Raw genomic sequence first — 26,186 nt, 5'->3', positions numbered from 1 at the left:
GATCAAATCTTCTGTATCAGAACCACTTGGATCAGATCCACCCAGATCAGATCCTCTGTATCAAACCCACCCGGATCAGATCCTCTGTATCAGACCCACTTGAGCAGATCCTCTGTATCAGATCCACTCAGATCAGATCCTTTGTATCAGACCCACCTGAACAGATCCTCTGTATCAGATCCACCCGGATCAGATCCTCTGTATCAGATCCACCCGGTTAAGATCCTTCATATCAGACCCACCCGGATCAGATCCTCTGTATCAGATCCACCCGGATCAAATCTTCTGTATCAGAACCACTTGGATCAGATCGACCCAGATCAGATCCTCTGTATCAAACCCACCCAGATCAGTTCCTCTGATTCAGACCCACTTGAGCAGATCCTCTGTATCAGATCCACCCAGATCAGATCCTTTGTATCAGACCCACCTGAGCAGATCCTCTGTATCAGATCCTCTGTATCAGACCCACTCCAAAGGTAGAGGAGTTTACGAGTGTGCTGGAAGTGGCAATTATGCATGAGAGATAGGGATGGATGGGGAATTGGAGAGTTGCTCTTGCCAGTAATCTCTAAGGTTACATAATAAGACCATTGAAACTCAGACAGAAACACATATTCTCCACAATCCACAGTGACATTAGTTTAAAAAAATCACAGACAGAAGAACATAGAACAGTACAGCACAGAACAGGCCCTTCGGCCCACAATGTTGTGCCGAGCTTTATCTGAAACCAAGATCAAGCTATCCCACTCCCTTTCATCCTGGTGTGCTCCATGTGCCTATCCAATAACCACTTAAATGTTCCTAAAGTGTCTGACTCCACTATCACTGCAGGCAGTCCATTCCACACCCCAACCACTCTCTGCGTAAAGAACCTACCTCTGATATCCTTCCTGTATCTTCCACCATGAACCCTATAGTTATGCCCCCTTGTAATAGCTCCATCCACCCGAGGAAATAGTCTTTGAACGTTCACTCTATCTATCCCTTTCATCATTTTATAAACCTCTATTAAGTCTCCCCTCAGCCTCCTCCGCTCCAGAGAGAACAGCCCTCGCTCTTATTTGCTCTCTTTGCCATTTTTCAGCCCAGCTTTGCATCCTATCTATGTCTCTTTGCAGCCTGCAACAGCCCTCCACCTCATCCACTACTCCACCAATCTTGGTGTCATCAGCAAATTTACTGATCCTCCCTTCAGCCCCCTCCTCTAAGTCATTAATAAAAATCACAAAGAGCAGAGGACCAAGCACTGATCCCTGTGGCACTCCGCTAGCAACCTGCCTCCAATCCGAAAATTTTCCATCCACCACCACCCTCTGTCTTCGATCAGACAGCCAATCGGCCAACTTTCCCTCTATCCCACACCTCCTCACTTTCATCATAAGCCGACAATGAGGGACCTTATCAAACGCCTTACTAAAATCCATGTATATGACATCAACTGCCCTTCCTTCATCAACACACTTAGTTACCTCCTCAAAATATACTATCAAATTTGTGAGGCACGACTTGCCCTTCACGAATCCGTGCTGACTATCCCGGATTAATCCGCATCTTTCTAAATGGTCGTAAATCCCATCCCGAAGGACCTTTTCCATCAATTTACCAGTAAATTTCAGTAAATCTCAGTAAATTTCAGTAAAAGCAAACCGTGGTTAGCACTGATGCCTCACAGTGCCAGGGACCCAGGTTTGACTCCGGCTTTCGGGAACTGTGAAGCCTGCATGTTCTCCTATGTCTGCGTGGGTTACATCCAGGTGCTCCAGTATCCTCCCACAGTCCAAAGACCTGGAGGTCAGGTGGATTGGCCATGCTAAATTAACCCTTAGTGTCCAAGGATATGCAGGTTAGGTAGATTGGGCATGCTAAATTGCCTCTTAGTGTCCAAAACTTTGTAGGTTAGGTTCATAAGCCATGCTAAATTACCCCTTAATCCAAAAACGTGCAGGTTAAGTGGATTAGCCATGGTAGATGAGTGCGGTTATGGGGATAGGGCAGCGGGGGCTGTGGGTTTGGATAAGATGCTCTTTTGGAGCGTCACTGCAGACTGGATTGACTGAATGGTTGTCTTCTGCACTGTACGGATTCTAGCAGTCAACAATATTGGATAATTGTTTGACATTTTCTCACTGCTCTGACATTCCCAACAAGGGAATGAGTTAATCATTTAAAAAGGGTGATTGTTAACAAGAGAAAGGGATGGAGACAAACAGATAGAGACAGAGAAAGAGATGAGGTGGGGAAAGAGCAAGACACAGAAAGGGACAAAGAAAGACATGGTGTGGGCTGTGGCAATTCAAGAAGGCACCTCACCACTGCCTTCCAAGGGCAATTAAGGATGGGCAATAAACACTGGATTCACCAGTGATACTCACATCCCAAGAACAAATATAAAAGACAGAGGAGAGACAGAGACAGACAGGGAACGTGAAAGAGAGATGGGGGCAGAGAAAAAAGAGACAGCGAGAGAGAGAGTGTGTGGGTGACAGAAAAATAAAGAGAGAACCAGAGAGGGACAGAAGCGCCAGATGGACAGATGGATAGAAAGAGAGCAAAGGGCAAAATGTGGGATAAAGTGGGAGTGAGGGGGTGCAGAAAGTGACAGAGAAAAGGAGGGAGAGAGAAGGAGAGACAAAGAGAGAGGATCAGATTGAATCGGAGGCAGAGAAATGTATAAAGAGAGAGAGACTGAAAGAGAGAGAGCAACAGAGAAAAGACTCCAAGAGTGAGAGCGAAAAAGGACAGAAAAATAAGAATCAAAAAGAGGAGCAGAAAGAAAAGGTGAGTGACAAAGAAGTCAGACATTGTGACAGAGAGTGTGAACAACAGACGGAGAGGGACCGTAAGAGCAAGAGAGGTCAATTGTAACAAAGAGAGGAACACAGAGTGAAACAGAGAGATGCCTGAAAGAGCGGGGATGGAGGGACAGACAGGCAGAGGGAGGGATGGAGACAGAAAGTGTGAATGACAGAAACAGTGAGAAATGGAGGGAGGGTGGAGGCTGTTCAAGAGAGAAGGATGGAGAGTGTGACAAAGGTTATGTTGGTGAGATATACACATACAAAGAGAGGGGTAGGGGTGGAAGAAGGCAATATAGAGAGGAACAGAGAGTAAGAGCGAGTGAAAGGGAAAAAAAAGAGAGAAATAGAGGTGCATAGAGCCGGGGTGGGGAGGGGAGGGGGCGGGAGGGAAAAGTTGCACAATAAAATAACTGACATTTTTACCCACTTAAATAACTTGTCTATAGCTCTTTGCATACTCTTTATAACCTCCTCACAACTTTCGGTTTCCAACTATCTTTGTATCATCAGCAAATGTGAGTACAATACAGTCAGTCCTTTCATTTAAGTCTTTAATAATTAACTGAGGTCCAGCATTATTTCCTGTGGCACACCCAGCAGTTACAGTTTGCAAGCTTAATACTTAACCAATTATCTTCATCTTGCTTCCTGATCGTTACACAATCCTCCATGGTGTGGAGGGAGAAAGAATTCCAACATCAATGATTTAACAACAATAATGCCAATGGTGGCATTTAAAATGGCTATTCTGGTTGAGAGTTAAGCATGCTGGGATTTTTGGTCAACTTATAATTAAAACCAGATGCCGATCGTAAAGCTGCTCTGGGTAAAGCTCTGGTCTGGGAGCTGTGATCTGAAGCTTCCTGTGTTGGCCACATGAGGGAGTTGCTTACTTTTGTCTCATGCATTGTGGCTTCGATTTATTGCTGTTAGGTGTGGTACATGTCATATGAAGTAAGTGTGATGGTGTCGTTTGCAAGTAATTTCATTGGATGTTCGAGCCATGTGATCGTTTTCTGGTTACACAGTTGATTGGATGACAGAAAATCTTCTGGAAGCAAGTGGAGGATTTGTCGATCAAATGCACTGCATTCCTGTGTTTGCCATCGACAACTCTAGGGAGATTAACCATCATAAGAAGCATGTGGACTGAAGGGATTTTCCTCAGAGAAGAAGAAGACCGATTCTACATCAAAGATATTTCTTGGCCAAGGTTTTTCCTAAACTTGATAGTACCTATTTTCTGTTAAATAATTGAAGTTGATGTTCAGTTGAAAGTTGATGTTCAGTTCGAGTTTAAGTTCAGTAAAAGAGTTAATGAGTTGCAACTGTTTATGTTTAAGTTGGTATTGGAAGTATTAAATAAAAAAAAGTTGAATGAATTAAAGAGTTAATTACTGTCCCTATTTGACTCATTAAACTGGAATACTTGCAAGGTGCTTAAATTAAAAGCCGGATAAGAATGGTAATATATCATCCCTGAACACAATGAGTTTTTATGTTCTACAGAATCACGTGGCACGTTCGTGAATGTCTTTTGGAAAACCAAATGTGTCACATTTATGAGTTACTATCCCTTTATCGAAACTGTTGACGACATCCTCGTTTAATTCTGATAAGTTTGTCAAAGATTATTTCACTTTCCCAAAACCATGCTGAACCTGTCTCAATGCATCAGGATTTTATAAATGAATACCTCCTGAATAATTAACATACGCATTTTCCCAATTATGTACATTGGACCTTTTAAATATGATCGTGCACTTTCAGTATCCCACTCCCACATTTTCTCCATACCCTTGATTCCTTTAGCCGCAAGGGCCACGTCCAGCTCCTTTTGAACATATCTAATGAATTGGCCACAACAGCTTTCTGTGGTAGAGAATTCCACAGATTCACAACTGAGTGAAGAAGTTCTTCCCCATCTCAGTCCTGAATGGCTTGCCCCTTATTCTTAGACTGTGACCTCGAGTTTGGGACTTCCCCAACATCGGAATAATAATAATCTTCCTTTTTGTTTTTGCCACCAAAGTGGATAACCTCAGTTATCCACATTATATTGTATTTGCCCACTCAGTCAGCCTGTCCAAGTCACCCTGCAGCCTCTTGGCATTCTCTTCACAGCACACACTGCCACACAGTTCAGTGTTGTCTGAATTTGAAGATATTGCATTAAATTCCTGTTCATTGCTCATTACAAATTGCTTCAGATTCCTTGATTTCTGAAATCTGATGAATATTTTGTAGAATTGAGGGCATTCCCCGTCTGAACATTTGCTCAGTGTCCCATTGGAGAAAATTCAGCACTGGAGATCCTGCAGAACAGTGCCGTGGGGCTGAGTCTTGTGACCCTGTCGCTGGGCCTCTTTATTAATTGAATTGTTCAGAGAATGAGAGCAGCAATGTTTAAAAATTGAAATGTTCACACATCCACACACAGTCTCGGTCTGGATCCATGCAGCGACTTCAACTGATTTCTTCCATTTGCGCCGAACAGATTCATCTTCAGCCTGCAACAGATTAAAGATGAAACAGGAAATAATCAGATTAAGCAACACTGTCAATAAGAGACTGGAGTTAATGGGACAAATCTCCTGGAAGATGAGCATCAGACTCTCTGTCCTGACATGGGTCTACCTGGGAATTGTCCCAGAGGTTTAAATTTCTACTGGGGAATTCCCCTGCTGTATGAATGTCTCTGAGATATATTCAGAGACGCGAGCTTGAATTTTTCATGCAGTGGACACAGACACTCCATGTGAAGTCTGTTCCGCCCACAGAGTCCGAGAACACAATTTCACACCAGTTGGTGAATGAACAGGCTGAGCGCTGCCAGTGGACAGGAGGAGGGTGGGCACAAAGAAAAGGAAGGCTGAGGGGCTGCCACTTCCACTGTGCTCCCTCTAGGGGAACAGCTGCTGCACAGCTGTCTCAGGGAGCTGCAGAACTGAGATACATTAATAGCTAGGCACTAACTATGCAGTAATTTGATATCATTTGATTTGTCACGTATTAGTATATAGTGAAAAGTATTGTTTCTTGCGCGCTATACAGACAAAACATACCGTTCATAGAGAAGGAAAGGAGCGAGTGCAGAATGTAGTGTTACAGTCATAGCTGGGGTGATAGAGAAAGATCAACTTAATGCGAGGTAGGCCCATTCAAAAGTCTGATGGCAGCAGGTAAGAAACTGTTCTTGAGTTGGTTGGTACGTGATCTCAGACTTTTGTATCTTTTTCCCCGATGGAAGAGAGAATGCCCAGGGTGTGTGGGGTCCTTAATTATGCTGGCTGCTTTTCTGAGGCAGTGGGAAGTGGAGACAGTGTCAATGGATGGGAGGCTGGTTTGTGTGATGGACTGGGCTTCATTCATGACCCTTTGTTGTTCCTTGTGGTCCTGGGCAGAGCAGGAGCCATACCAAGCAGTGGTACAACCAGAAATAATGCTTTGTATGGTGCATCTGTAAAAGTTGGTGAGAGTTGTAGCGGACATGTCAAATTTCTGAGGAAGTAGACACGTTGGTGGGCTTTCTTAACAATAGTGCCGGCATGGGGGGACCAGGACAGGTTGTTGGTGATTTGGACACCCAAAAACTTGAAGCTCTCAACCATTTCTACTTTGTCCCCATTGATGTAGACAGGCCTGTTTTCCATTACGTTTCCTGAAGTCGATGACTGTCTCCTTTGTTTTTTTGACATTGAGGGAGAGATTATTGCCGTCGCACCAATTAATCAGATTCTCTATCTCATTCCTGTACTCTGCCTTGTCATTGTTTGAGATCCAACCCACTACGGTGGTGTCATCAGCAAACTTGAAAATCAAATTGGGGAGGGGAATTTGGCCACACAGTCATAGGTGTATAAGGAGTATAGTAGGGGGCTGAGGGCACAGTCTTGTGGGGCATCAGTATTAAGGATGATTGTGGAGGAGGTGTTGTTGCCTATCCTTAATGATTGTGGCCTGTGGGTTAGAAAGTTCAGGATCCAGTCCTAGAGGGAGGAGCTGAGCCCCAGACCACAGTTTGGAGATGTGTTTTGTAGGAATAATGGTGTTGAAGGTTGAGCTGTAATCAATAAATAAGAGTCTGACATTGATGTCGTTGTCATCTCGGTGTTCCAGGGTTGAGTGCAGGGTCAGGGAGATGGCGCCTGCTGTGCAGCGGTAGGTGAACTGTAGAGGATCCAGGCAATCAGGGAGGTTGGAATTGATTTGTGCCATGACGAGTGTGTGTCTAGGTGGCACATTCAAACACAAACCTCAGTCCCCGGACACCTTTTTAAATTTCATTTCAGCCCGGGCACTTCACCCCACCCTTGATCAACGATGAAGCAAAAACGTAAAGGGTGCCTGGCCAATCGGATGCCCACTAACTGTAAAAGCACACGTGCCACGTCAGGTTTCATTCAATTGGTCTCTTCATGAGCTAAATTGCTGTAGGCAGACGCATGCCTGACTCTTGCTCCTACTCAGTGACTGAAACACTGCGCCAGTGCATGTTGATGACGGGATCTGTGTCCCACAGCTTATCTCATAATTCCATGTACTTCCAGGTTGGTCGCTGGCACGAGCAAATTAAAATTTTGGCCCAGGGATAGATGTGTATGACTTACCTGGAGAATGACCCAAGAAAGGTTTGATAGTATAAAACCTTGATAAATCCACAACACGAGTCCTCAAACAGCCCAACTTACCAACATACTACACCGCCCCCCACCCCCCGCACCCTATTAGCACAGCCTCCTCAGTCCACCCCAATACACCTCAACTAACCTCCCACTCTGCAACCACCCCACCAACACGAGCACTTCTTGATCCCCCACAACTACCTCCAGGACCAAATCTGACCAGTACACATCCCTCGACCTGACGGCACCCTCACACAATCTCTTGATGTTACAATCTGACCCTGTAATTCCCTAAGCCATCGAGACAATCCGACTCCCTTAGCAGACCAAACCTCGCAGCAAACCCCCTAATCTCCCCGCAAAACCACCTGAGTGGACCTTGTGATGCTACTGTACATTTAAGAAATGCACTTTTTAATCATATTCTCTGCAGTTTTAAGCAGGCACCCAGCTGTTTATTTAGAAGTCCTTTTATTGCTGCTTAAATGGGTTTTTAATGGACATGAATTGTTGAAGGAAGAATGATTGACAGGTCAGGTGATGGGAGTTCTTTCACTTTCAGTTTGGGCTGCTGGCTGCTGTTTTAATTAAAAAGGTGTTTTCCTTCCGACTGGATGCAGTGTTCTGTCTCTCTTTCTTCCTGGTGTTTTGAGAAGCAGTTCTAACTTCAAGTTTGTCCATGTGTGTGTCAAGAAAGCTGCAGAATCTAACAGCATCACATGAGCATCCTTGTCTTTGGTGTTAAATCTTTTGTGGGGGTATGTTTATAAGTAGATTTGTTTGGTTCGAACATTTCATTTAGTTGTTAATGTTTGTACAATATCATGGTTTCTTTGTTCATAATTGGTAAACGTTATTGCTAATTTTCTTTTTATATGTTAACTGTATTCTTAAATAAACTTTGTTTGATAAAAGCTCCCTATTGGGTCATTTGAATCATATCTGGTGAAACATCTCCTGCTTACCGTAGCCAAATTCAAAATGCAAAACTTATGATCCAGGCGGACATCATAAAATATCTTGGAGTTTCTGACCTTGATTATTACAACTGGGGCCTCTTTGTGGGATTAAAATCTATATTCCTTGATTGATTGGAGATTAATGGTCTCAAAGACAATGAGTGGTGAACATTTGTGTTTTCTTTTCCGTTGTATTCAGGTTCAAATAGAGAGGGCCCTGTGGAAGAATGGCTCTTTCAGAGGCGAAGTAGTTCCTGGGAGGTGGAAGAAGGCACACAGTGGTTTACAAAAGGAAAAAGAGAGAGAGGAAAGGGGAAAAAGAGAGTTTGAAGTTTGGAAACTGGTAACAAAAGTGAACATCAGCTTAAATTGGCGGAAATAAAGGGAAAAGTACAGTTTCAGTATAGTGACAAGGACGGTGAAGAGCGAGAGCATGGTAGTCAAAGGCCTGGTGGAGGTCGATTTAAATATGTCGAAGTTTTGATGAGAAGGATGTTGAAGCCTTTTTCATTTCATTTGAGAAAGTGGCTAAACAAATGAAATGGCTACAGACCATGTGGGTATTACTGATTCGAACAAAGTTGATCGGTGGAGCTAGTGAAGTGTTTGCATCATGATTGGAGGAGGTGTCCGGGGATTATGATCGGGTGAAAAAAGCCATTTAAATGTATATGAACTAGTGCCAGAAGCCTACAAACAACAGTTTAAAAATCGAAGGAAAGAACCTGGTCAAACTTGCATAGAATTTGAAAGGTTCAAACAGTGTAATTTTGATTGGTGGATAAGGGTTTTGAAAATAGACCAGATGTATGAAGCTCTGAGAGAAATGATTATTTTGGAGGAGTTTAAAAATTCACTTCCTGATGTAGTGAGAACTCATGTGGAAGAGCAGAGGGTTAAAACTGGTTAGCAGCAGAAAGGGCAGATGATTATGAACTAGTTCATAAATCAAAGTTTGGTTTCTGACATCAGTTTTGGTCTGTGAGGGATAGAAACTGGGGCAGAGAGAAATCCTCAGATGGTAAAGATAAAGGAGACCTTGTGGGAGATAATAAAGACAGTGTACCTCAGGAAAAAGGAAACACAAGAGGGTGGAAGAGAAATGAAAAGCCTCAGATGTTTTAGCTGTAATAAATTAGGCCATGCAAAGTTGCAGGGCTGGTGGTTTAAGAAAAGTACTGGGAAGACTGATGTGGCAAAAGAGAATATGCTAGTGGGTTTTGTTAAAGTGGTTAAAGGAAACCCAGTTAAGGTGAAAGAGATGCAAACGGATGTACAGCCTGGTTAGGAGTTGACTGATAAGAAGATACAGTAAGAGTTTTAACAACACCAGGTTAAAGATAAGATAAGTGATAAGACAATGCCAGATCCCTTTAAAGAATTTACTTGTGTGGGTAAGGTTTACTAATGTGTATCCAGAGGAGTAGGTATTTAAGTTAAAATTTTAAAACATATGGGAGCAAGTCAGTCTTTGATGGTAAAAGATGAGTTAGTAGTTTGGAAGGAGTACTGCCAGATAATGTGTGGGATTCCGGGTGAGAAGAGTAGTGTTCCATTATATAGGTGAGGTTGGAGAGAGTCCAGTGAAGTGATGATGTAGTCGTAGGAGTAATAGAGAAATTATCTTGTCCAGGAATACAGTTTATCTTGAGTAACGATATAGCTGGATCACAGGTGGGAGTGATGCCTACTGTGGTTGAAAAGACAGTGGAAAATCAAACGACTGAGTTGTTGAAGAATGCATATCCTGGGATTTTTCCAGATTGTGTGGTAACAAGGCCACAAAGTCACAGGTTAAGACAAGAGGAAAAATTAAAGAGTGAAGACAAGAAAGTTGAAGTTCAATTATCAGAAACAATTTTTGATCAGATGATTGGAAAAGAACAAGTGGAGGATGAGGTGGATATTTTTAGTTCAGGAAAGTTGGCAGAATTACAACAGAAGGATATAGAAATAAAACAGTTCTATCAGGAAGCATACATGGAAGAGGAATCTGAGTGTATACCAGAATGTTATTACCTTAAAAATGAAGTCTTAATGAGGAAATTAATCAGGCGGATGAGAAATGGGCAGAAGTTCATCAAGGGGTATTGCCGGTCGGGTACAGAAAGGAGGTGTTGCACATAGCACGAGGGACCAGTAGGAGGTCATTTGGGAGTAAGGAAAATTCAAGCGAAAATACAAAAACATTTATTGGCCTGGACAGAATAAAGATGTGGTTAAATTTTGCTGGTCATGTCACACATGTCAAGTCATTGGGAAACCTGAAGAGGTGATAGAACCAGCGCCCTTAATACCCATTCCAGCAGTTGAGGAACCTTTTAGAAGGGTCTTAATTAATTGCGTAAGAGCCCTCTCTAAAATGAAAAATGGGAATCAATATAGATTGATGATAATGGAGGTGTCTACTTGGTTTCCAGAGGTCATTCCATTGCTCAGTCTTTCAGCTAAGAGGATTGTAGAGGAGTTACTTAAATTTTTCATTAGGTATGGATTACCCACAGAAATACAATCTAATCAAGGATCCAATTTTACATCAAAGTCATTCAAGGAGGTTAAGGATAGCTTGGGAGTAGAACAATTTAAATCAAGTGTGTACATACGGAATTGCAGGGAATGTTAGAGCGGTGGAATCAAAATTTAAGAACAATATTAAGGGCTTATTGTCAAGATTATCTGGAGGATTGGGATGAAGGAATTCCGTTTGTACTCTTTGCAATTAAGGATGCACCTCGTGAGTCAACCAAATTCAGTCCATCTGAATTGATTTCTGGTAAGAGGACCATTTAAATTGATTAAAGAGAAATTGGTGAGTCAGCGTTCTGAGATAACATTGTTGGACCATGTGTCAAATTTAGGGAGAGGTTGAATAGAGCAGGTGAATTGGCTAAACAACATTTAAAAGTGACACAGTATGCGATTAAACAAGCGGATAAGAAATCAAAAATTCGTAGTTTTACTAGTGGAGATAACATCTTAGTACTGCTATCAGTGATAGGTGAACCTTTAAAAGCAAGTTTTCGTGGGCCTTATCAAATTGAAAGGAAATTGAGTGTGGTGAATTATTTAATAAGTACGTCAGATAGAAGGAAAACTTAAAGAGTGTGTCATGTGAATCTGCTTGACAGGTATTTTGATAGGGAAGAAAAGCAGGAGGATGATGTTTTAGTGGTTATAACTGACGAGTGAAGAACCAAATCCAGATGATTTTGAATTTGACATTCCCCAAATTAAATTGGACAATGAGGAAGTTATTAGAAATTGGGATAAATTGTGTTACCTTCCAGAGGAAAACCAAAGTGACCTGAGAGTTATTATCACATGGAAAAGTATGTGGGGATAAGTTGGGAAGTATTAGAATGTTTATTCATGTGATAGTTGTAGAAGGTGGTATTAAACAATATCTTTGCAAACATAGCCTCCTCAAGTTGGCACAGGTCCAGACGGAGAAGCTGATGTTTGCTCCGTCTGAGATGTAGCAGCCGGAATTCTCGATTGATCACATAAAACTGGTGGAGGTGGAGAAGAAGAACCAGAACCATTAATGGACAATAATGTGAACAAAGAAAGTGAGCAGGTGTGAAGACAGATACAAGCCAAGTTGACTGTTTTGAAACATGTTCCCGAGTTGTTCAAATTGCCAGAAAAAGGATTGAAGTTACAGAAGTTTGTTTTTGTTGCTTTGTTTTCCTGCAAAACTCCATGGAATTTGGGTCAGCACCAATAGTAATGTGTTTTGTGTGTAACTAGTTTTATGTGTGTCTGCTGTCGTTTTCACAGCAAACAGCTCATCTGTGAAGAAAAGTGTAGATGAATCAACACATGTATAATTTCAAAAAGGAGAGTGAGGAATGGTAGTATCGTACTACTGTGGATCAAAGGAAAGGACAACAATGTGAAATGAGGCTGTTTGCTGAAAATGTACCATCATTTGAAATGAACTGCTGGCATAATGTTGCTGTTCAGAGTGCACAAACGGTTATATCCAATGAGAATACTGTGCACAGCTGGTGTTCGAATAGCTCATTGTGGTTTTTGCAGCAGCATAACTGCCACCAGTGATCTTTAGAACCATGGTTGAAATGGGTTCTGACATCAAGGAAGACAATCTGTTGTGTGTCTTTGCCAAAGAATGTGCAGAAAGTGATGGTGCAGATCTAGAGAAAAAAGAGACAAATTCCTTGGCACAGTTAAGGAGAGCTAAAGTCAATTAACAAAAAAGGGGACAGAGATAAAATGACCTTTTTGAATGGCTCCGACTACCCACATGTAGTGTGTTAACCTGTTGATCCTGCCTAGTTCTCAGAGGTCACTGCCAGAGCGAATTTCATCGTAATGGCAAAAATGAGTTCGAATTTGGAATTGACACAGGATTAAGGACTAGAGGAATACCTTGGAGAGGAAGCAAAGTGTCGAGGAAAGAACAAAGAAAGGAGTGTTTGATGGTGGAAAACAAGGACTGAAATTGACTACCTTACTGTTTTCTTTGCATGTTTTAATCTTGTAAAATGTATGTATATTTATTGTAGAGTACTGGTAGTGTGAAACTGACAGGGTTTGAAAAATGAAACCATCTTTGAATGTTGATGGTTCATTTTTTTTCTTAAGGGGGAGGTGTGACGCTACTGTACCTTTAAGAAATGCACTTTTCAATCATGTTCTCTGCAGTTTTAAGCAGGCACCGTAGCCGTTTATTTAGAAGTCCTTTTTATTGCTGTGTAAATGGGGTTTTAAAGGACATGAATTGTATGAGAAGAATGATTGACACGTCAGGTGAAGGGAGTTCTTTCACTTTCAGTTTGGGCTGCTGGCTGTGTTTTATAAGAAGGTGTTTTCCTTCTGGCTGGATGCAGTGTTCTGTCTCTCCCTAGTGTTTGGGAAGCTGTTCTGACTTCAAGCTTATGTGTGTGTTAAGAATGCTGCAGAATCCAACAGCATTGTGTGAGCACCCTTGTTTTGTGTGTTAAACCTGTGGCAGGGGTATGTTTGTAAGTAGGTTTGTTCGGTTGGAACATTTCATTTAGTTGTTAATGTTTATACAATCCCATGGTTTTTTTTCGTAACTGATAAAAGTTATTGCTAATTTTCTTTCTATATGTTAACTGTATTCTTAAATAAACTTTGTATGATAAAAGCTCCCTGGTGGGTCATTTGAATCATACCAGAAGTGAAGCATCGCATACTATCCTAGCCATATTCAAAGTGCAAAACTTGTGATCCAGGCACATTTCATGAAATACTGTGGAGTTTCTGACCTGGATTTTAACAGACCTGAATATCCTCCTGACCACCAACTATCCCCCACTGTTGTCACGATCACCCGACTAACCACAGCAGCTTTTGCAGCTACCCCACCAGTCACATCCTGGTTCGTCAACTAACCATTCACCCACTAACCTTCCTCACCCACCCCATCAACAAACCCCTTCCCTCAACCATGAACTAACATTAATTAACCTCAGCAAAGGACAGCTAGTGCTGTAAAGAGGGGTTTGTGATCTCTTCCCTGACTCTGGTCCGATGGAGCTCCCTGTGATCACTGTGTTGTAAAGAGCGTGTGTGTTCTCTCTCCCCTGATTCTGCTCTGATAGATCTCCTCGGGGTCACTGTGCTGTAAATAGGGTGTGTGCCCTTTCTTCCCCGCATCTACTCTGCACTAATGGAGGCTCTTCGGGGGTCATTGTGCTATAAATAGGGTGCATGCTCTCTCTTCCCTGACTCTACTCTGCTCCAATGGAGCTTCTCGGGGGGTCACTGTGCTGTAAATAGGGTGTGTGTTCTTTCTTCCCCGACTCTACTCAGGTCTGATGGAGCTCCCTGCGGTCACTGTCCTGTAAATAAAATGTGTGCTCTGTCTTCCCCAACTCTGCTTTGCTGGAGCTCCCCTGGGCCAGTGCTGCAAATAGGGAATGTGCTACCTCTTCCCTGCCTCTACTCCGATGGAGCTCCCGGGGGTCACTGCTGAAGATCCCAGGGAAAATGTGCAGCAGCTTGAGGTGCTTGAATGTTTGGGAGAACGTTCACGCACAGCGGCAATCTGCTTATCATTGCTGCTGCTGGAAAATTCAGGCCAATTTATATTTCAAAATCCCATTTACATTTTAATTGTTGCACTAAATATTAACACATATACTCACTGGATCCTCTCCAGCCTCCTGCAGGTCTGTATGATGCGGCGGAAAGCAGGGACAGATTTGTCTGTGAAGTAGTTTGAATTCAGCAACAGATCCGTCAGTGACTGCTTTGTACTGAGAGCGGAGGCAAGATCCTCAACACAAGAATCTTGGAGTAAATTACTATACAGACTGGAAATCAGAGAGAGAATACCAGGAATCAGGGTAAATTGGCAATGTTTTGAAGAATACTATTAATAACAATAATAATGTACAGTGTGAGACATTCAAAAAACACAACTTGCATTCATATAGAATGAAGAAATATTATCAATGCTGAAAATGAAATCTAAATAGAACATACTGGAAATGCTCAGCAGGTTAGGTAAATATTTGTGAAGAAAGAAACATAGTTAAAGTTTGAGCTTTCATTAGAACTGGGAAATGGCAGTGAATTGATAGATTTGAAGTGACTGCGGTGGGTTGAAGGGGAAGAAACAAAGGACGGGCAAAATGAAATTACAAGAGTGATTAAAATGTCTTTATTTATTAGTCACAAATAAGGCTGTGAAGTTACTGTGAAATTCTCCTAGTCGCCACACTCCAGCGTCTGTTCAGGCCAATGCGTCTAAAGAGCATGTCTTTCAGATTGTGGGAGGAAACCCACGCAGACACGGAGAACGTACAGACAGTGATCCAAGGCGGGAATCGATTGCGGGTCCCTGGCACTCTGAGGCAGCAGTGCTAACCACTGTGCCGCCCCACAAAAGTGATACTGGGACAGGACAAAAATACAGGATCCCCAGGTCCTTACTTGAAGAGGCTTAGGAGGGACATGGGATGGTCAGTGGTTTGGGAATGCAGTTTGTGGTGCGGTTGAAGACAATGGCTGTGATTTTATCAGAAGCTCTGAAGTGCCAACATGGGGATTGGAAATGGGTGGTGTGACTGTGTGGGCAGGATAGGTAGAGTTATGAAGGTGATATTGTCAGAGGCAGACAATTAATGTCTGGCAGGCAGGGGGGAGCTGTCCACTCAGGCGGTCTGGGCAGGGGGCAGTCCCGGTTAGGGCAATGTGGCACCATCTTTGAAGGCAGCCAGCAGGACTTTCAAACACAGCAGCTCTGGAGGGAGCAGCGAGGGAGCTCTGCTGACTGAATGAAGGGCTGAAATGACTGAAAGCAGATCAAGGGTTCTCCCCAATACATCCCTCCAGGTTCTCCTCCCGGCTGCTCGGCCTCAGAGGGAGGTCCTGTTCCCTCAGGATGGAAGGAGAAGATTATCCCATTGATCCAAACCAGTCTGGGTGGAGATTGCTGACAGACTGAGACACATGGTTGCAGTGTGGAAAAAGGTTCAATGTCCTGATGTGTTCTGACAAGGTGAGTGCGGCACAGCCTGAACTGTGAATAAGGATGAAAGTCAAATTGTAGAAAGAACATCTCTACCCAGACACTGGCAATGCAAAGGCAGCAACATCGACTGTCAAGATTCATGTCAGTTAGGCTGGTACCAGCTTAGGCTACAGCAGGTTTGAACAGCTTTTTCACATGGGGAGACAACAGCATTTCAAATTTTTTTCTCACTCAAATGGTCAACGAGCAAATTTCAGAGCGATAAAGTTTGTCACAGCATGAATTTCATTAAAAAACAAAACTGAGATAAAAAGAAACAAATTTATGAGCATAAATAAAGATGAGTATTAGTGTTTAATCCTGATGAATCACAAATTGTTTCTCTCCCACATTTGGTGCAGATTGACTCGCAAACATGGGAAATAAACAGCGATTGGAGGAGCAGCTCCATGCAGATGCTTCCTTTCAAACTTCACCGAGAGGCTGATATTTTGAAAACTGGCTCTGGGAGCCTCAGTGAGGCACTTCGAGCATCATATTAGACCCTTGGTCCACACGTTGGACAATCCTGGGCTAGTACATGTGTAGATGGAGAAAGAACGACAACAACAATGATTTTAACAACAATAAGGGCAATATTGGATTCAAAATGGCTACTCTGGCTGAGAGTAAAGCATGCTGGGATTTGTGGCCAACTTGTAATTAAAACCAGATGCAGGCTGTAAAATTGCTGTGAGCAATGACCTGGTCTGGGAACTGTGATTTGCGGCTTCCTGTGTTGACTCAAGAATAGCTTCTTCCCTGCTGCCATCAGACATTTGAATGGACCTACCTTGCATTAAGTTGATCTTTCCCTACACCCTAGCTATGACTGTAACACTACATTCGGCACTCTCTCGTTTCCTTCTCTATGAATGGTATGCTTTGTCTGTATAGCGCGCAAGAAGAATACTTTTCACTATTAATACATGTGACAATAATAAATTAAATCAAAATGAAGTCAAATCAAAATATGGGAAGTTGTTTACGTTGAGCTAGACGCGATGACATCAAATTTTATCAGCTTTATCTAGGATAAGTGCAATCTAAACTAAGCATAATGGCATCATTTACAAGAAATTTCAATGGCTGTTCAAGCCGTTTGGTTTCAGTCACACAATTGCCTGGATGACAGAGAATCTTCTGGAAGCAGGTAACAGAGTTTGTTGATAAAATACACGTGCAGCCATTGTCTCTAGCGATTAATTTGAAAGAGATCCATTGTAAGAAGTGTGCTCTGAAGGAACGTCTTCAGCGAAAATCATGAGGATAGATTCCAGATTGGGAATAGTCCTGGACAGTTTTTCATAAAAACCTGGTAGTATCCATTTTCAGTTAAATAATTAGTGTTCATGTTCAGTTAGAGTTAAAGTTCAGTAAAAAAGTTGAGAGTTGCAACTATTGAAAATTTCAGTTGGCACCTAAAGTGTTAAATAAAGGGAGATTGTTGAACGAATTAAGAGCCAGCTCCTGTTTGTGTTTGTCTCATTAAACTGGAATGCTTAGCGGGTGTTTAAATTAATAGCTGAGTAATACATGTGTTTGATGGATGAGCAATAATTGAACTTTACGTGCTTGGAAAGAGAGCAAACAACATCAGGGAATGAGTGAAGAAGAGTTGAGATGTCCAGATCTTGCCATCCTTACGCCAATGAAAGATGAAGTGCTGGATCAGGAAGGCCTGGGAGGCAGAATGGACAACCATTGCTGGTGGGATGGGTTGTGGCACAGAGAGTGAGTGGCCTAATGAGTGGACACAGGAGAGCCTCTGGTGAGTACAAAACATAGTGCTTATGTATCCATCACTGGTCACAGAACAGTCTGAAGGATGTGTTGGAATAAGAAGAAAATAAAGAGAAGCTGTAGGCCATTCAGCACCTCGAGCTTGTTCCACCATTTGATAATATCATGGCTGATCTAATTGTGGCCTCAACTCCACTTTCCTATCAGTCCCCGGTAACCCTCGATTCCCTTGTCAATCAAAATCAGGCTTGAATGTATACAATGACCCAGTCTCCACTTGTCTCCAGGGGTGGGAATTTCACAGAATAATGAGCCTCTTAAAATAAGTTCCACCTCATCTCAATCTTAAGCGGGGGGGACACCATTTTTAAAATGTGTCTCCTAGTTCTAGTCTGACAAGGAGAAACATCTTCTCAGCAACTACCCTATCTCATCAACACTGTTAAAAATGTTCTCCTGATCCCACTCCTAAATGGCCTCCCCTGTGTCCTGAGACCGAGACCCCGTGTTCTAGACCCTCCAGGCAGTGGAAACAACACCCCTGTATCCAGTCTGTCCAGCCCTGTCAGAATTTTATATGTTTCAATGAGATCCCTCTCATTCTTCTAAATTCTTGTGAATACAGACCCAGTTGACCCAATCTCTCCTCAGATGACAATCCTGCCATCCCAGGAATCAGGTTGGTAAACCTTCACTGCAATCCCTCTATGGTAAGTATATCATCATTTCATAGATGAGGAAGCCAAAACTGCACCCAATACTCCAGGTATGGTCTCATCAAAGCCCTGTACAGTTTCAGTAATGATGTGGAGATGCCGGCGTTGGACTGGGGTAAGCACAGTAAGAAGTCTCACAACACCAGGTTAAAGTCCAACAGGTTTATTTGGTAGCAAATACCATAAGCTTTCGGAGCAGAGCTCCTTCGTCAGATGGAGTGGATATCTGTTCTCAAACAGGGCACAGACACAGAAATCAAATTACAGAATACTGATTAGAATGCAAATCTCTACAGCCAGCCAGGTCTTAAATGTACAGACAATGTGGGTGGAGGGAGCATTCAACACAGGTTAAAGAGATGTGTATTGTCTCCAGACAGAACAGCTTGTGAAATTCTACAAGTCCAGGAGGCAAGCTGTGGGGGTTACTGATAATGTGACATAAATCCAACATCCCGGTTTAGGCCGTCCTCATGTGTGCGGAACTTGGCTATCAGTTTCTGCTCAGCGACTCTGCGCTGTCATGTGTGATCTACGTTGTCGTAGCGTCTGCATGGTCTATGGTGAGCCTGATGGTGGGATGGAACTTGTTGATGTCATCATAGAGTTGTTTCAGTGATTGTTCACCATGAGTCCAAAGGAAGAAAATGTCATCGATGTATCTAGTGTATAGCATCGGTTGAAGGTCCTGTGCGGTGAAGAAGTCTTGTTCGAACCTGTGCATGAAGATGTTGGCATATTGAGGTGCGAATTTGGTCCCCATGGCCTGCAGAGTTTCACTGGCTGTCTTGTCTGGAGACAATACACACCTTTTTAGCCTGTCTTGATGCTCTCTCCACTCACATTGTTTCCCCAATTGGGGAAACCATGCAGACGCTACGACAACGGATGAATGAACACCGCTCGACAATCACCAGGCAAGACTGTTCTCTTCCTGTGGGGGAGCACTTCAGCAGTCACGGGCATTCAGCCTTGGATCTTCAGGTAAGCGTTCTCCAAGGTGGCCTTCACGACACACGACAGCGCAGAGTCGCTGAGCAGAAACTGATAGCCAAGTTCCGCACACATGAGGGCGGCCTAAACCGGGATGTTGGATTTATGTCACATTATCAGTAACCCCCACAGCTTGCCTCCTGGACTTGCAGAATTTCACAAGCTGTTCTGTCTGGAGACAATACACATCTCTTTAACCTGTGTTGAATGCTCCCTCCACCCACATTGTCTGTACATTTAAGACCTGGCTGGCTGTAGAGATTTGCATTCTAATCAGTATTCTGTAATTTGATTTCTGTGTCTGTGCCCTGTTTGAGAACAGATATCCACTCCATCTGACGAAGGAGCTCTGCTCCGAAAGCTTATGGTATTTGCTACCAAATAAACCTGTTGGACTTTAACCTGGTGTTGTGAGACTTCTTACTGCAGTTTCAGTAAGACATCCTTGCTCCTGTACTCAAGTCCTCTTGCAATGAAGGTCAAGATACAATTTGCCTTCCTTACTGCGTGCTGTATTAATTGCCCAGTCTCCCCCTTTAAGGCTCACTCTCTTTAGCTATTCTTTTCCAGATAAATACTTGGATAACTTCATTCAGTTTCAATACATCACTCTCCTTTATCATCATTCTTTGCTGATTTCCAAAATTTGTTCAATATTGACAGACCATTAATCTCTGCAGTATTGTATTCTTTTGATATTTGATACTATTCTTAACTTTCGTCGTCAGCCAGGAATGGTGCATTCTTCTCATTGAAATGTATCATTGTTCAGACTTGTGAAATGTCTCCTTAAATGTTTTCCACTGTCCTAAACTTTAAATCTAATTTACCAGTTCACTTTAGCCAACTCTGTCCTCATTGTCTTTGTCTTCTCATTGTCTTTTAGAACATAGAACATAGAACATAGAACATTACAGCGCAGAACAGGCCCTTCGGCCCACGATGTTGCACCGACCAGTTAAAAAAAAAAACTGTGACCCTCCAACCTAAACCAATTTCTTTTCGTCCATGAACCTATCTACGGATCTCTTAAACGCCCCCAAACTAGGCGCATTTACAACTGATGCTGGCAGGGCATTCCAATCCCTCACCACCCTCTGGGTAAAGAACCTACCCCTGACATCGGTTCTATAACTACCCCCCCTCAATTTAAAGCCATGCCCCCTCGTGCTGGATTTCTCCATCAGAGGAAAAAGGCTATCACTATCCACCCTATCTAAACCTCTAATCATCTTATATGTTTCAATAAGATCCCCTCTCAGCCGCCGCCTTTCCAGCGAAAACAATCCCAAATCCCTCAGCCTCTCCTCATAGGATCTCCCCTCCATACCAGGCAACATCCTGGTAAACCTCCTCTGCACCCTCTCCAAAGCCTCCACATCCTTCCTGTAATGTGGGGACCAGAACTGCACACAGTACTCCAAGTGCGGCCGCACCAGAGTTGTGTACAGTTGCAACATAACGCTACGACTCCTAAATTCAATCCCCCTACCAATAAACGCCAAGACACCATATGCCTTCTTAACAACCTTATCTACTTGATTCCCAACTTTCAGGGATCTATGCACACATACACCTAGATCCCTGACAGACATCATTTAAATTTAAGACAATAGCCTGAGGCTCAGACTTCTCACCTTCCAAGTGAAGGCCAAATTCTGTCATAATATGATCACTTTAGCCAAGAGGCAGCTTTACTATGAGGTTGTTAATTAATTCTGTTTCATGGCACATTACCAGGTGGTATAGTGGTATTGTCACTGGAAGAGTAATCCAGAGGCCCAGGTTAATGCTCTGGCCACACAGGGTCAAATCCCACCATAGCAACTGATGGAATTTGAATTCAATTAATAAAACCGGGAATTGAAAGCTAGTCTCAGTGAAGGTGACCATGAAACTATCATCGATTGTTGTAAAACCTATCTGGTTCACTAACTTCCCTTTATGAAAGGAAATCTGCCATCCTTACCTGCTATGGCCTTCATGTGACTCCAGATGCATGGCAATGTGGCTGAGTCTTAACTGCCCTTCTGAAAGGACCGAGTGAGACTGAGTTCAAGGGGCAATTTGGGATGGGCAACAAATGCTGGCCTGGCCAGCGATGCCCTCATCACATGAAAGACAACAGAAAAAAAGCCCGCTTTGTGTTTGGCACTAGAACATGCTTCTCCAAGAATATATCTTGAATATATTCCGTGAACTACGAACTCATCTTCCATTCAACCTTTAACAATCTGATTCATCCAATCTATAAGAAGATTAAAATTGCCGTGATTACTGCAGTACCTTTTAACAAGTCCCCATTATTTCTTCTGATAAAGTCCATCCCAACTTGTGACTAGTACTAGAGCCGATAAAAGACACTCATGATCACTTTGCTTTGCTAACTCCTATCTTTATCTAAACTGATTCTCTATCTTGATCGTTTGAACTAAGATCACCTTTCACTACCGGACCAGTGTCGTCTGTTATGAACTGAGTGTCTCCACTGTCATTCCATAGCAGTCTGTGTCCCTGTCAACTATTCATTTGCCCAGTTATTGCTAATTATGAGCTGCTGTGTCCAGGGGAGAGCCGTGCACCCGAGGAGGAGATGAGGACCTTGGAGGATGCACCATCACATTATTCCCCTGTACACTCAACACAAAGATTGTGGTCATGGCCTCCTATTGCCTAGAGATCAGAAAGAGAAACAACAGAAGTCAGAACAAATGTAGTTCTCCTTATTAATAACTGACACCAATAGTAAATGGAGTTTTTTTTAATACTAATACCAGTGCTCAAAATATATTGTTGAATATTCAGTTATAGTAAACACAATCTCTCAGTCTGGTACTTACTGCAGTTTCTGTATTTCACAGCCTGGATTCCTCAGAGCCACAGACAGTTGTTTCACTCCTGAATATCCCAGTTTGTTATTACCCAGATCCAGATCTATCAGTGACCGGTTTGTATTGAGAGCAGAGGCGAGGTCCTCGGCACAAGATTCCGTGAGACTGTTACTATATAGACTGGAAATCAGAGAGAAAAACAACAGGAATCCGGGTGATTACCTAGTGCTTTTAAGAATATTATTAATAATAATGTACAGAGTGGGGCATTCAAGAAACACAACTTCAGTTTTCACAATAGGTAAATACTATTGATGCTGTAAGTCTGAAATATAAATAAAATATGCTGTGAAGTCTCAGCAGGTCAGGCCTATCGGTGAAGAGAGAAACAGAGTTAGTTTTAGTTTAATTAGTCTTTGTTAAAACTTGGAAATAGCAGCAAATTAAATTGTTTTAAGTGACAGGGAGATGGGGATGGGCAGGTGACAAGGAAAGAACAAAATGGAAGTGCCGGAGTGATTAAATGACAAAGGATGATGGTGAAAAAGTACAGGATCCCCATGTCCTTACCTTGAGTCACTAGTGAGGGACATTGGATGGTCAGTGGCTCAGGAATGGCGTTTGTGGTGGGGCTGAAGATGAATGCACAGCCAGGAAGTGTGGGGGAGGCAGGCTGAATCAAGGTATTACAGAGTGTATCAGATGAGTATTTGAATAGAGGATACGTGGAAAAAGCAGGAGAATGGCTCAAAGTTATAATGCTTGTTTGGAGAGTCAGTGCAGATACAATGGGCCAAATTGCCTCTTTGTGCACCAAAACAATCCTGTGAAGATAATGGCTGGGAATTTACCAATTTTTCGACCGAAGCTGTCAAGTATGTCCTTCCTTAGACCAAAACTGCACACAATACTGCAGCTGTCGGCTCACTAAGCTGCAATAAGACATCCTAGTTCCTTTACTCAAGTCCTCTTATAATAAAGACCAACAGTTTGCCTTCCGAACTGCTTGCTTTGCCAAAATACTGGTTACCTTCCTAACTGCTTGCTGTATTAATTTCCCAGTCTCACCATTGAAATGGCCAACTCTCACTTTAGTAATTCTTTTCTGATATATTTGGAGAACATCTCTAAGTTTTTATATTTCACCCTCCTTTTTGTCAGTCTTTGTTGCTTTCTCTGCATTATTTTATTATTTTTCTTACAATTTGACAGGGTGATAAGTGCATGGAATGCACTGCCAGAGGAGGTGGTAGAAGCGGTACAATAGCAATGTTTAAGAGACATCTTTAGAGAGGCATGAACAGGCAGGGAATAGACGGATATGGACTGCATAGACGCAAAAGGGCTTTAAGTTAGAAAGGCATCAAGTATCATGCAGGCTAGGTGGGCCGAAGGGCCTGTTCCTGTGCTGTACTGTTCTTTGATACTATTCTTGACTTACTTTGTCAGCCACAAATGGTGCATCTTTCTCATTGAATACTTTTTCTCACTGAAATATATCTGTGTTCAGGCTTATGAAATGTCTCTTAAATGTTTTCCATTGTTTCTCTACTGCATTAAACTTTAAGCCTTTTTTCTCTCATTTCACTTGAGTGCAGAAAAGGCCCTTTGGCTCATTGAGTCTGCACTGACCCTATCTACCACTAGAGTCGCGCTAATCTCATTTTCCAGCACTTGTCCCATATCCTTGAATGTTGTGACATTTCAAGCGCTCAGCCAATTATTTTTTTTTAAGGTTGTAAGGTTTCTGGCCTCAACTACCTTCCCAGGTAGTGCGTTCCAGATTCCCACCACCCTGAGTGAAAAAGCTTTTTCTCAAATCCCCTTTGAATTTCCTGCCCCTTACTCTAAAACGATGCCCCCTTGTGACTAACCCCTCAACCAAGGGGAACAGCTGCTTCCTATTCACCCTGTCCATACCCCTCAATCTATACACCTCAATCATGTCCCCCCTTAGCTTTCTCCGCTCTAAAGAAAACAATCCAAGCCCAACTGGTCTCTCCTTATCGCTCAAATCCTGGTGAACCTCCTCTGTATCCCTTCTAGTGCCATCACTTTTTTCCGACAGGGAGGTGACCAGAACTGCACCTCCAGCTGTGGCCTAACCAATGCTCTATATAACTCCAACATTACCTCCTTGCTCTTATATTCTATACCACGACTTATGAAAGCAAGTGTCCCATATGCCTTCTTAACTATCTTTTTCACATGCTCTGCCAACTTATTCTGTGAATAATGAACCCAAGATCCCTCTGTGCCTCTGAGTTTGCCAGTGTTCTGTCATTCATTAAATACTCCCTCACCTTGTTTCTTCTTCCAAAGTGCATTGATCAGGGTTAGATACCATCTGCCACTGCTCTGCCCATCTAACCAGCCCAGCTATATCTTCCTGTAGCCTACAACCACCTTCTTCAGTATTAACCACCCTAACAATCTTGGAGTCATTTGCAAACTTGTGTATCATTCCCCCCACATTTTCATCGATATCATTTATGTACATAACAAACAAAAGGGTCCCAGTATCGATCCTTGTGGTACACCGTTTGATCTTAGAATCCCTACAGCACAGAAAGAGGCCATTCGGCCCATCGAGTCTGCACCAACCACAATCCCACCCAGGCCCTACCCCCATATCCCTACACATTTACCCACTAATCCCTCTAACCTACGCATCCCAGGACACTAAGGGCAATTTTAGCATGGCCAATCAACCTAACCCGCACATCTTTGGACTGTGGGAGGAAACCCACGCAGACACGAGGAGAATGTGCAAACTCCACACAGACAGTGACCCAAGCCGGGAATCGAACCCAGGTCCCTGGAGCTGTGAAGCAGCAGTGCTAACCACTGTGCTACCGTGCCGCCCATCTCTACTGTGCCGTGATAGCAGCATCAAGTCACTTTAACATCCTTCTACCACCACACTTTCTGTCATATTACTAAGTCAGTTTCTTGATTTGATTTATTATTGTCCCATGTATTGACATAGTGAAAAGTATTTTTTCTTGCGCGCTATACAAAGCATACCATTCATAGAGAAGGAAACGAGAGAGCGCAGAATGTAGTGTTACAGTCATAGCTAGGATGTAGAGAAAGATCAACTTAATGCAAGGCAAGTCCATTCAAAGGTCTGACAGTAGCAGGGAAGAAGTTGTTTTTGAGTCAGTTGGTACGTGATTCAGACTTTTGTATCTTTTTCCCGAAGGAAGAAGGTGGAAGAGAGAGAATGTCCGGCTTGCGTGGGGTCGTTAATTATGCTGGCTGCTTTACTGAGGCAGCAGGAAGTGTAGACAGAGTCAATGGATGGGAAGCTGGTTTGCATGATAGATTGGGCTATATTCACGACCCTTTGTAGTTCCTTGCGGTCTTGGGCACAGTAGGAGCCATACCAAGCTGTGATACAACCAGAAAGAATGCTTTCTATGGCGCATCTGTAAAAGTTGGTGACATGCCAAATTTCCTTAGTCTGCTGAGAAAGTAGAGGCATTGGTGGGCTTTCTTAACTATAGTGTCGGCATGGGGGGGACCAGGACAGGTTGTTGATGACCTGCTCACCTAAAAACTTGAAGCTCTCAACCCTTTCTACTTTGTCCCCGTTGATGTAGACAGGGACATGTTCTCCTTTACGCTTCCTGAAGTTGATGACAATCTCCTTTGTTTTGTTGACGTTGAGGGAGAGATTATTGTTGCCACACCAGTTCACCAGATTCTCCATCTCATTCCTGTACTCTGTCTTGTCATTGTTTGAGATCCAACCCACTACGGTGGTGTCATAAACAAACTTGAAAATCGATTTGGAGGGGAATTTGGCCACACAGTCATAGATGTATAAGGAGTAGAGGAAGGGGCTGAGAACACAGCCTTGTGGGGCACCGGTGTTGAGGATGATCGTGGAGGAGGTGTTGTTGCCTATCCTTACTAATTGTGGTCTGTGAGTTAGGAAGTTCAGGATCCACTCGCAGAGGGAGGTGCCGAGGCCCAGGCCACGGAGTTTGGAGATGAGTTTTG

General features: G+C 43.0%; 1 protein-coding gene across 1 annotated transcript in view; it reads right to left on the bottom strand.

Moving 5' to 3' along the window:
- Positions 1 to 5,226: 5,226 nt before the first annotated feature.
- The window catches only part of LOC144493881 (NACHT, LRR and PYD domains-containing protein 3-like), a 65,940-nt gene continuing 44,980 nt past the window's right edge, over positions 5,227 to 26,186 (bottom strand). Inside the window, 3 exon segments of the mRNA XM_078213462.1 lie at positions 5,227 to 5,314; positions 14,526 to 14,693; positions 22,188 to 22,358. Coding sequence (XP_078069588.1) covers positions 5,227 to 5,314; positions 14,526 to 14,693; positions 22,188 to 22,358 — 427 coding nt within the window.

This window comes from Mustelus asterias, chromosome 5 (assembly GCF_964213995.1).
Source record: "Mustelus asterias chromosome 5, sMusAst1.hap1.1, whole genome shotgun sequence".
In the NCBI taxonomy this organism is placed as follows: Eukaryota; Metazoa; Chordata; class Chondrichthyes; order Carcharhiniformes; family Triakidae; genus Mustelus; species Mustelus asterias.
Note: the sequence above shows the minus strand (reverse complement) of the source record. Positions and strands in the feature narration are given on the sequence as shown.